The sequence below is a fragment of the Anomaloglossus baeobatrachus genome, chromosome 7 (assembly GCF_048569485.1).
Source record: "Anomaloglossus baeobatrachus isolate aAnoBae1 chromosome 7, aAnoBae1.hap1, whole genome shotgun sequence".
NCBI classification, from domain to species: domain Eukaryota; kingdom Metazoa; phylum Chordata; class Amphibia; order Anura; family Aromobatidae; genus Anomaloglossus; species Anomaloglossus baeobatrachus.
In genome coordinates, this window is record NC_134359.1 from 281,756,830 (window position 1) to 281,769,095 (window position 12,266).

Consider the following 12,266-nt stretch of genomic DNA (forward strand, 5'->3'; position numbering starts at 1 on the left):
CTCAGTTGGAAATGAGCGATGGGGGACGGCGTACAGCGGCAGGAGGCAGAATAACAAACGCAAGAGAGCCCACCCCCGTGTACAGAAAAAAAAGATTTGCATACAAAAAGTAAGACTTTGAGAACTAAATAAATAGTTTATAAAGGGGGCAGAATAGCAACAGGAACCTTTCCAGAATGCAGCCCAGGAGCTGCAGAGGGGGAGTCTTTTAGGTTTATTACAAAATTTCTGTTGACAGGTTCCCTTTAAGTTTGCATGCTGAAGTATATAGTCCATCATGGCCGCTGTAATCAAACCCTGTGCAGTGAGATTTTGCAGACATGATTGTCGCTTGCTACCAAAAGTGTAAGGATCAGCAGACGCAGGTCTGTACGCTTTAAAGTTAGAGATCCTAATTTTAAAGTTGTCAACCCCCGGCATTCATTTTTGCTTTTTATGTCTTCCAGTCCCTGCAGTGAAAGCCGATCCTCCCGCTCTTGCACCAGAAGCAAAAATACCAGTTGCCAAAGAAGAAAAAGTGTCCGTGCCGGACCCCGCTCTCGCAGCTCACGAACCTCATCTTGGACCCCGACCTCGGTGTCACAACAGAGTCCTGAACCCGCCAGGAGGCAAATCTAGTGTCACGTTCTATTAAGCTACAGAGTAACAGAATCAGCAGGGTGACCGGGATCACAGCGCACGTTAGAAAGTGGAAATCATCATCTGAGGAGGACGGCGGGCAGCTCTCTGCCCCCCTCCCCCGATGTGACCCTCTCCCTGTAGGGCTGCTTTACCTGCTTTTGCTGTTAGGTGGAGATGTGCACATAGGTTGCTAAAGCAGCTCTACAGGGTGAGGACATAAAACTGCTCCATGTATCTCAGCTTCTTGAGGCTCTCTGCTTTTGAACAAAGTTCTTAAAGTGACTGTCACTTTCAAACTCCAAGATCAGCGCTAATATCTTCCCAGCATCTTGAGCTTCATTTTTCTGATAAAGCTCCAAATCCCCTACGTACAAGTGGATTGAAAAGTGTACATTGTGTCTATCTGTGGCCACCACTAGGGGGAGCTCAAAGCATTTTTTTTCTTCAGAATTCATATGATAGGAACTTTCTGCAGATCAGTGGTTGCAGGGCTTTATCGTGTAATTTCAGGTGACTTCTTAGAAGAGAGACACTATTTCGAGGCATAATCTGACCTATGTTCTGCATTTATCACCAGTTTCCCCTTCCTCTAATTTTCATTTGTCTGAGCTAGTGGCTGGAGAATAGCTGCGATTATATCTCCCATACACAGGAATGAGGGATTCCTGCTATTCGGTCTCTGTTGCTCATCTTCAGAAGCAGCAGCAACATGTGGACTTTTACAGCAGTACTGAGCAGTGCAGCTGTGAATCCAGCAGCATGGAGGATTTTTACAGCAGTACTGCGCAGTGCAGCTGTGAATCCAGCAGCATGGAAGACTTTTACAGCAGTACTGAGCAGTGCAGCTGTGAATCCAGCACAGGCGTGAAACACCTACTAGAAAGCAACAGCTCCTGTGTGTCTGCGTGTTCTCACCCCTCTCCATAAACTTCAGTAAGCAGCAAGAATCTGACTCTAGTGATACATAAGGAAGATGGAGACTTAATGATTAGTATATGGGGAGTTGTGGCTGATAAGTGGAGAAAGAAGCAGAGTTCTCTGATAAGGTATATTGCACAGTGTCTTTTATTCATTTTATAGTAATTTATGCACAGGGATCAATTAACAGCCTGGGTGGATGGAGATTTATCAGAAAAAAAGAACTCCAACTTGTACGGATAGAGAAATTAGGTGATCGTGAGCATCCTATTAAATTGACAGATTTTTTTTTAAATATTTAAAGGGGTTTTTGCACAATTAAAAATATTCATTGTATAGATCAATAAAATTAACAGTTTATAAGCAAATGTCATAGTTCTTGACTGGATTATATATATTGCAGAGTATGGCGCCACCTGGTGTGCAAAGTGTACAGCGCATCGACCTGAGTGTTGGCAGAGATGCATGCTCAGGCCGCTGCACTGCGATCCTCTGCTCACCGCAGGGCAGCCAATAGAAATCACTTTCTGCTTGTGAGGACAGGAGTATGGCGGTATAATAAAGGCTTCTTCTGCAGGAAAAGTAAGAAGGAACTATATTGTCAGCATCTAGAGGGGCAAGAAAATAGATTTGCTGCCCTGAGCAGAACCAAGGAGGGAGCATGTGCAAGCAATGAGAAATAAAATGTCTCCATTATTGCTAGTAAGCACTTTTGCGCTATTGATATAAGATTGTTACTGCCTTTTCATTGTCGTGCTCACATTGAGATGATGATGATGATGATGTGGCACCTGCTGCCATGTATACGTGTAGGCACCCGCTGTGTCTCGGATATACCCTGCTGATTCTGTTACCTGCTCTATTGCCTTCTGATCACCTCAGCTTTTTAAGGGGCTCCTCAATAATAAACGCTCGCACCCTCCCCATCCAAGTGCTGGCAGAAAAAATACTCAATAGTTTGCCTACAATATTTTTTACAGGAACGTTGGGCAACATGTATTGGTTTAGGGCATGAGCGGGCACTGCCACCTCTCGCCCTGCACTATGGGGACGTGTTCCTTTAAGGGCGAGTAAGGGAAACGTCACCTCTGTATCAGCATATGAAGAGTACAATAAAGTGGTGTACAAAACTTAAAGGGGTTGTCCTCTTCCAGACAATCTTTGCTTGCTGGCACTTAAGATCTCTTCCTCGTGTCCAGAGCTGTATCTCCAGGTGCAGCCAATCAGAGTTCAGCACATCTGCCAGTGTTTGGCTGCAGCGCTGTGATGCCACCACTGCAGCCAAACAGGCAGAGCTGGACCCAGAGGAGGGCAAGTTTAGTTTGTATTTTTTCTTCATTCCACAGCATCCTGAGTCGGCAGGAAAAAGTTTCTTGAAAGGGGACAATTGCTTTAAATGTCCATGGTGCAGGCAGTCAGCCATCTTTTGGGCTATAATTGTTGCAGAAGCAGCCACCCTGTTTCATCAGTTGGTCCTTCACGGAAGGTTCATGAATTTTCACGTGATACAAGTATTCTCTAGCAATAGTTGCATCCCTATGTCACCCTGAACTAGAAATAAGTGTTGTCTCCAGTTCATTCTTGTTGACAGCAGGGGGCGCAGTTCTGTGTAAACTCAAACAATTGCAAAGGGTGAAAAAATATATAAAGCCCAGTTCACACCTATGTTTTTTTTTTTTTTTATGAACAATGCAGCAGCGGTGTCTGCATTTCAATAGTTCCAGAACTGGAAATTGATCCAAAAAGAATACTGTGTAAACTGGGCCAACCCTATATAATACGGACTATAGCAGGCGCCGTCATCATGTAATATGTCTGGTTCCTCCAGCTATAGCAAAGTGTGAGGTGACATCCACTTGAACATCTGTGCTCTTATTAAAAAAAAAAAAAAAGTCCTAAGTGCGGAGGGGTCATGTATTGGTTAAATATACCTTAACTCCCTTTAAAAATTCTTCGCGTAAGAACAAAAAAGGCTTAGTTTTCCAGAAACAGCGCCACCCTTGTACACAGGCTGTGACTGGTATTGTGGCATTGGCTGAGATGCAATCCCATACATATCCAAAGACCCTGGTCTACAGGCTAACTGGGAATAAAAAAAAAAAGCTAACAACTTTTGATAAACTGCATAAAAAGAGAAAAGGTCTGCTTTTTTTCTTTAATTGATCATAGCGTTAACATTTTAAAATATCACCTAAATAAAAAATGGCAGTAGGATGCAAGAAGAGTCCAAATGTTATCATCATTGGACGTCAAATGAACTAATGTGAAAAAGTTTGGTATAAATTTCGCTTTGGTCAATATTGCGCTTATTGGTTTAACTATCCTGGAATTAGACTGGTTGCATCACTCTCCCCCACCCCCCTGGTTGGGAAGAAACATTTAAAATTATGAGTTGGTTTCTGACCCTGTCTCCTATACTGTGGCAAGTGCATAGCAAGCACTTACTGTGATCTGAGTGGAGCGGTCATGTCACTGCAGTGTGCACTTTACTGCAACTGCCCCCCCCCAAAAAAAAAACCCACCGCACCAACTTATGGGACAAGCCTGTTCTTGTAACGAATGCAGCTCATCTGAGTAATACCAGGCACTATATTTTAAGACAAATGCATTTTCTTTTTTTATGTTTGACCCCTTTGGACCATCAACGCTGATGCCACAATGGTTGTGTGGGGTGTGACTGGGTAGTACCTCTACTTTGTCTTACTTGTGGGGAGCTGGTTAAGTGTCCTCCCCTGCCCCTCCATGAGCTGTAACCGATGACATGTCCCATCTTCTGCCTATTTACACCCTAAGCAGTTGGACCCTCTATTACACCTCCTGTTAACAGATCCAAAAAATGACTACTGCCCCCCTGTGACATTACTAAGAAGCAGCATCTTCAGCTGGTACACATATCGGGGGCCTTGGACCCTCGGGGGAATGTCCTCTTAGTCCTGTTTTCTTCTATCCTGAATGTACAGGTCCTGCTGCTGATGTTCCGGTTTTGGCTGCGGCAGGCTTCATCTCTTGCATTTATCAGATTGATGCCATTTATACGGTTATAATGCACCTCTTAATAAACAGTGTATTTTGTTAATGACTTTGGCTCATGTGTTTGTGTCCTCGTTCCTCTATAACCCACAACAGAGTTTTATATAATGGGTTTTAGAAACTTTATTTACAAAATTGATACATTAGTTATAAAATTTTCTTTTTCGCTCCTAATTGGGAGACCCAGACAGTGGTGTATAGCTACTGCCTCTGGAGGCCGCACAAAGAACTACACTTAAAAGTGTAAGGCCCCTCCCCTTCTGGCTATACACCCTCCCGTAGGAGTACAGATTCCTCAGTTTTAGCTTTGTGCGCAAGGAGGTCAGACACGCACGCATAGCTCCATTGTTTTTAGTCAGCAGCAGCTGCTGACTATGTCGGATGGAAGAAAAGAGGACACATATAGTGTCCCCAGCATGCTCCCTTCTCACCCCACTTATGTCGGAGGTGTTTGTAAGGTTGAGGTACCCATTGCGGGTACGGCGGCAGGAGCCCACATGCTGATTCCTTCCCCATCCCTTTTTACAGGGCTCTGGGTGAAGTGGGATTTACCGGTCTCCAGGCACAGAGACCGTGCTCCATCTACAGCCCCTGGAGAAGATGCTGGATGGAGCGGAGTACATCAGGGACATGGCCCTGCATCCTCAAGGTACTCTGTGTCCCCGTGTATCTGGCGCTCACACCGCAGCATGCTGGGTGTTGTAGTGCGCCGGGGGACATCAGCGCTGCGGCGCCTGTGCCATGGCCTCATTCAGCTTTGCTGAAGCAGGCACATTTATGGGAATAGGACGCGCCGGCCGCTGGGACTGCGGCGCGGCTGGCACTTGTAGTGCGCCGGGGACTTCAGCGCGGCCTGCGCTTTTACGGCGGCCGCGCTGATAACTACAGTCCCCGGCTTTTGCGGCCTACTTCCTTTCGTTCCCGCCCCCACACCTGCCAGTCAGGAGAGGGGCGGGACGCTGCCCACGTCCAGAACTCGGTCGCGCCGGCCGCTCGAACAGCGGCGCGGCTGGCACTTGCGGTGCGCCGGGGACTTCAGCGCGGCCCGCGCTTTTACGGCGGCCGCGCTGATAACTCGAGTCCCCGGCTTTTGCGGCCTGCTTGCGTTCGTTCCCGCCCACAGACCTGCCAGTCAGGAGAGGGGCGGGACGCTGGCCAGGGCATCAGCGCTGAGGGCTGGAGTCGTTTTTACATACTCCAGCCCTCACAGTCAGCACAGAGGGGACACTGTTCCCGCACTTTTGTTTGGGAACTCCCACGGACCGCCCCTCTCCACAGTAGCCGGCAGCCATTCTTACAGACACGCTGAGCTGCAGAGGGGAGCCGGGGAGACCCAGACAAGGCATTCAGCAGCCTCTTACCCGCTGTTCAGCGGGCGGTAAGCAGCCCTCAGGGCTCACCCCCTCTTGTGCTCGTAGTATTCTTAGTATTTTGTTGCTACAAATACTTGGTATTACATAGCGCTGGTCGCCCTTTGGCTATAGACTCTCTCACATGCAGAGAGCCAGCAGCATGTCGCCCGTAAAACGCAAGGGTGCCAAGGCACAGACATTGTATGCTTCCTGCACCGCATGTGGGACTTTTCTACCGGCAGGCTCCACGGACCCCCATTGTGTGCAGTGCTCGGCCCCTGCGGCACTTGCACAGTCGGGACCTCTGCTGGACGTGTCCCAGGGTGTACCACCTGTGAATGCTGTCCAGGTGACAGGGACTGAGTTTGCAGCTTTTGCTGACAGAATGTCTCTCACTATGTCACAAATTCTTGACACATTGCGAGCTAGGCCTGTACTTCAGACCACGGACACTGTGCATGTATTGCCCCCTGGTCCCCCTCAGCTCCTAGCTCCGGGACGGGCATCTACACCTCAGGGTGAAGACTCTGACTCGGACGATGGCCCCGGGCAGCCTAAGCGGGCTCGTTATGACGGGCCTTCACATTCATCTCAATGGTCTGGATCCCAGCGGGATGAATCTATGGGTGATGAGGCGGACTTAACTGATCAGGATTCTGATCCTGGGACCGCTCTCAATCTAGATACACCAGATGGTGACGCAATAGTTAATGATCTTATATTTAACATCAATAAGATGTTGAATATTTCCCCACCAGCTCCTCCTGTAGAGGAGTCAGCTTCGCAGCACGAGAGAATCCATTTCAGATACCCTAAGCGTACATTAAGCACTTTTCTGGACCACGCTGACTTCAGAGACGCAATCCAGAAACCCCACGCTTATCCTGAAAGGCGTTTTCCTAAACGACTTAAAGATACACGCTACCCTTTTCCCTCTGAAGTGGTCAAGGGTTGGACCCAGTGTCCAAAAGTGGATCCTCCAATTTCCAGGCTTGCAGCCAGATCCTTGGTTGCTGTTGAAGATGGAGCGGCACTTAAAGATGCCACTGACAGGCAGATGGAGCTCTGGCTGAAATCCATCTATGAAGCGATTGGAGCGTCATTAGCGCCTTCTTTTGCGGCCGTATGGGCACTCCAAGCTATCACGGCCGGGCTTGCGCGAGTCGACTCTGTCACACGTGCATTTGCCCCGCAGGTAGCACCATTGACCTCGCAAATGGCGGCATTCGCGTCGTACGCGATTAATGCTGTTCTTGACGCTACAAGCCGCACGGCAGTGGCGTCAGCCAACTCAGTTGTTTTGCGTAGGGCTCTGTGGTTGAGACATTGGAAAGCAGATTCTCATTCCAAGAAGTGCTTAACCAATTTGCCTTTTTCTCGTGACCGATTGTTTGGAGAGCGTTTGGATGAAATCATCAAACACTCCAAGGGTAAGGACTCTTCCTTACCGCAACACAGACAAAACAAGCCCCAACAGAGGAGGGGTCAGTCTGGTTATCGGTCCTTTCGAGGACAGGGCAGGTCCCAATTCGCCTCGTCAAAAAAGACTCAAAAGGACCAGAGACGTTCAAATTCTTGGAGGTCTCAGTCACGCCCAAAAAGACCAGCCGGAGGAACCGTTGCCAAAACGACGTCCTCCTGACTTGCGGTCTCCGATGCCCACACCCGCGGTCGGTGGGAGGCTGTCCCACTTTGGCGACATTTGGCTAGCAAATGTCAAAGACCGTTGGGTGAGAGATATTCTATCTCACGGGTACAGGATAGAGTTCGGTTCTCGTCCGCCAACTCGTTTCTTCAGAACTTCTCCACCACCAGACCGAGCCGATGCTCTGTTGCAGGCGGTGGCCGCTCTAAAGGCGGAAGGAGTGGTGACCTCCGTCCCTCTTCAGGAACAGGGTCACGGTTTTTACTCCAATCTGTTTGTGGTCCCAAAAAAGGACGGATCGTATCGTCCCGTCCTGGATCTGAAGTTGCTCAACAGACACGTAAAAGTCAGGAGGTTCCGGATGGAATCCCTACGCTCAGTCATAGCCTCAATGTCTCAGGGAGATTTTCTAGCATCAATAGACATCAAAGATGCGTATCTCCACGTGCCGATTGCACCAGAGCATCAGCGTTTCCTACGTTTCGTCATACACGACGAGCACCTACAGTTCGTAGCGTTACCCTTCGGTCTGGCAACAGCCCCCCGGGTCTTCACCAAAGTCATGGCAGCAGTAGTAGCTGTTCTGCACTCGCAGGGTCACTCGGTCATCCCGTACCTAGACGACCTGCTTATAAAGGCATCCTCTCAAGAAGCATGCCAACACAGTCTGAAGGTGGCGCTAGACACTCTCCAGACGTTCGGGTGGATTATCAACTTTCCAAAGTCTCATCTAACCCCGACCCAATCTCTGACTTATCTTGGCATGGAGTTTCATACTCTATCAGCGATAGTGAGGCTTCCACTGGACAAGCAGTGCTCGCTACGGACCGGAGTGCAATCTCTCCTTCAGAGCCAGTCGCACTCACTGAGGCGCCTCATGCATTTCCTAGGAAAGATGGTAGCAGCAATGGAGGCAGTCCCGTTCGCGCAGTTTCATCTGCGCCCTCTACAATGGGACATTCTACGCCAATGGGATGGGAAATCGACGTCCCTCGACAGGACTGTCTCCCTCTCTCAGACTGCCAAGGATTCTCTACGTTGGTGGCTTCTCCCCAACTCATTGTCACAGGGAAAGTCGTTCCTTCCCCCGTCCTGGGCAGTGGTCACGACAGATGCGAGCCTATCAGGGTGGGGAGCGGTGTTTCTCCACCACAGGGCTCAGGGGACGTGGACTCAGGAAGAGTCCACCTTGCAGATCAATGTTCTGGAAATCAGAGCAATCTACCTTGCCCTGCGAGCCTTCCAACAATGGCTGGAAGGCAAGCAGATTCGGATTCAGTCGGACAATTCCACGGCGGTGGCGTACATCAACCACCAAGGGGGAACACGCAGTCGCCAAGCTTTTCAAGAAGTCCAGCGGATTTTGACGTGGGTGGAAAGCAGAGCGTCCACCATATCTGCAGTTCACATCCCAGGCGTGGAAAACTGGGAAGCAGACTTTCTCAGTCGCCAGGGCATGGACGCAGGAGAATGGTCCCTTCACCCGGACGTGTTTCAACAGATCTGTTGCCGCTGGGGGTCGCCGGACGTCGATCTGATGGCGTCACGGCACAACAACAAGGTCCCAGTTTTCATGGCACGGTCTCACGATCACCGAGCGCTGGCGGCAGACGCCTTGGTTCAGGATTGGTCGCAATTCCGACTCCCCTATGTGTTCCCACCTCTAGCATTGTTACCCAGAGTTCTCCGGAAAATCAAGTCCGACTGCCAGCGAGCCATACTCGTCGCTCCAAATTGGCCAAGAAGGTCGTGGTACCCGGATCTGTGGCATCTCACGGTAGGCCAACCGTGGGCACTACCAGACCGTCCAGATCTGCTGTCTCAAGGGCCGTTTTTCCATCTGAATTCTGCGGCCCTGAACCTGACTGTGTGGCCATTGAGTCCTGGATCCTAGCGGCCTCAGGTTTATCTCAGGGAGTTGTTGCCACAATGAGACAGGCTAGAAAACCATCCTCAGCTAAGATCTATCACAGGACGTGGAAGATATTCTTAGCGTGGTGCTTGGCTCAAGGGTTTTCTCCCTGGCCATTTGCATTGCCAATTTTTCTTTCCTTCCTGCAGTCTGGGTTGGAAAAAGGTTTGTCCCTTAGCTCGCTTAAGGGTCAAGTCTCCGCGTTATCCGTATTCTTTCAGAAGCGCTTGGCACAGCTTTCTAAAGTACGCACGTTTCTCCAAGGAGTTTGTCATATCGTTCCTCCTTACAGACGGCCATTGGAACCCTGGGATCTGAACAAGGTTCTCCTTGCTCTTCAAAAGCCGCCTTTCGAGCCTTTGAAAGAGGTTCCCCTTTCTCGGCTTTCACAAAAGGTAGTTTTTCTTGTAGCGGTCACGTCTCTTCGAAGAGTGTCCGAGCTGGCGGCGTTATCTTGCAAATCTCCCTTCCTGGTATTTCACCAAGACAAGGTGGTACTGCGTCCAATTCCAGAGTTTTCTCCCAAGGTGGTTTCTTCCTTTCATCTCAATCAGGATATCACTTTGCCATCTTTGTGTCCGCATCCAGTTCACCAATTTGAAAAGGGTTTACATCTGTTGGACCTGGTGAGAGCACTCAGGATTTACATTTCTCGCACGGCGCCCCTACGCCGTTCGGATGCGCTCTTTGTCCTAGTCGCTGGTCAGCATAAGGGATCGCAAGCTTCCAAATCCACCCTGGCGCGGTGGATCAAGGAACCAATTCTTCACACATACCGTTCTGCTGGGCTTCAGATTCCATCTGGACTGAAGGCCCATTCTACCAGAGCCGTTGGTGCGTCCTGGGCGTTGAGGCATCAGGCTACGGCTCAGCAAGTGTGCCAGGCGGCTACCTGGTCGAGTCTGCACACGTTTACCAAACACTATCAAGTGCATACCTACGCTTCGGCAGACGCCAGCCTAGGTAGACAGGTCCTTCAGGCGGCGGTGGCCCACCTGTAGGAAGAGGCTGTATGACAGCCCGTTCATGTGGTATCTTTTTACCCACCCAGGGACTGCTTTTGGACGTCCCACTGTCTGGGTCTCCCAATTAGGAGCGAAAAAGAAGAAGGGAATTTTGTTTACTTACCGTAAATTCCTTTTCTGCTAGCTCCAATTGGGAGACCCAGCACCCGCCCTATTTGTTCTTAGGGTTTCGTTCTTTCGGGTGCACATGTTGTTCACGTTGTTTCTTAAGTTCTCCGATCTAGTTATCGGATTGAATTTGTTTTTGAAACTGTTATTGGCTTTCCTCCTTCTTGCTTTGGTACTAAAACTGAGGAATCTGTACTCCTACGGGAGGGTGTATAGCCAGAAGGGGAGGGGCCTTACACTTTTAAGTGTAGTTCTTTGTGCGGCCTCCAGAGGCAGTAGCTATACACCACTGTCTGGGTCTCCCAATTGGAGCTAGAAGAAAAGGAATTTACGGTAAGTAAACAAAATTCCCTTCATCTCCCTTTATCTGTAGCGAAGTCACATGGAAAAACTGCAAACATTTCTGGTTACTTTGGAACTAATACATTAAAAGGGAACCGGTCACCATTTTTTTTTTTTCACTATTAAACCAAAGTATCACCTTCTGCAGCTCCTGGGCTGCATTCTTGGAAGGTGTACCTTGTTGCTTAAAAAAAACTGGTGACAGGTTCTCTTTAAGACATGATCATAAGATGGGGAAGAGCCACCTTGACAACTCAGTTGCTGTCTAGGTAAGCCAAGTTTAACAGTCTGGTTGCCAATCAGATTGCATGGCTGTCAGCAGTAACACCAATGTGTAATAGGGGAGCAAAAACATTCAATAGGTCTGTGGTCCTGCGGTGACTAGACCAGAGCCGTGTGGAGCTTAAGAAGCAGAGGTGATGGATTCCGCAGGTAGGAGAGTAGTCCACAGGCACCTGCCCACAGACCTGATGGCACGGCCGTTGTGCCAAGATTCTGAAAGTCTTTTTACTCCACTTTCCAATTTACTTTTAAAAAGGGATTGTCCCAGGAACAACTTATCTATAGTAGAAGCTTACAAATGATTACTGAGGGGGGAAGGAGGTCTGAGCACTTGGAGCCGGAGTACTGATGGAGAAAGGGATCTTAAAAGGAACTTGGCAGCAGATTTGTCAACTATAAGCCACTGCCAGCACCAGTGAGCCCTTATATACAGTATTCTAGAATACTGTATATAAGAGCTCAGGCTGCTATGTATGACAGTTTTTGTTTATTATACTCACAGGTCAGTCAGGTCCAATGGGGGCACTGATCTTGATCCAATGCCTTTTCTTGCGCTTGTTGTTCTTTCCCTGTTCTTTGTGGATGACTCTTCCTATGGCATCCACAGTGTGTCCTCCATTGCGCTCCTGCACTCTTTTCTCTGCTTTGATGGGGGACAGAGCAAAAGACTGTAATTTGCAGCAGGAAAAGGTCAAAGACCGCCCATTTGCACTACAATACTTTGCGCTGCCTGTAGCAGGGCAGAGAGAAGCGTGCAGAAGAGCAATGGAGGACTGGATGACTAGAGATACGTTGCCTACACTGAGCAATGAAGGACGATGGCAATTGCAAACAGAGGAGGTACCCGCTCGAGATCAGTGACACCCACCAGGCCGGCTGCAGATTAGTATAATGTTTTTTTTACATTATACACAGCAGCCTGGGCTCTTATATACAGTATTCTAGAATGCCATATATATAATAGTTCAGGGGTGGTAGCCACAGCTTACTGGGGACAAATTTGAGTTACAGATTCCCTTTAAAAATCTGTG

At 48.9% G+C, this 12,266-nt stretch overlaps 1 protein-coding gene across 2 annotated transcripts in view; it reads left to right on the top strand.

Moving 5' to 3' along the window:
- JPT2 (Jupiter microtubule associated homolog 2) overlaps positions 1-4,618 on the top strand; it is a 38,103-nt gene extending 33,485 nt beyond the window's left edge. For both annotated transcript variants that reach the window (XM_075318263.1, XM_075318264.1), the window contains exon 5: positions 447-4,618. In XM_075318263.1, the coding sequence (XP_075174378.1) occupies positions 447-634 (188 nt within the window). In that variant the 3' untranslated portion in view covers positions 635-4,618. The remainder of the gene's footprint in view (positions 1-446) is intronic.
- Positions 4,619-12,266: the final 7,648 nt, after the last annotated feature.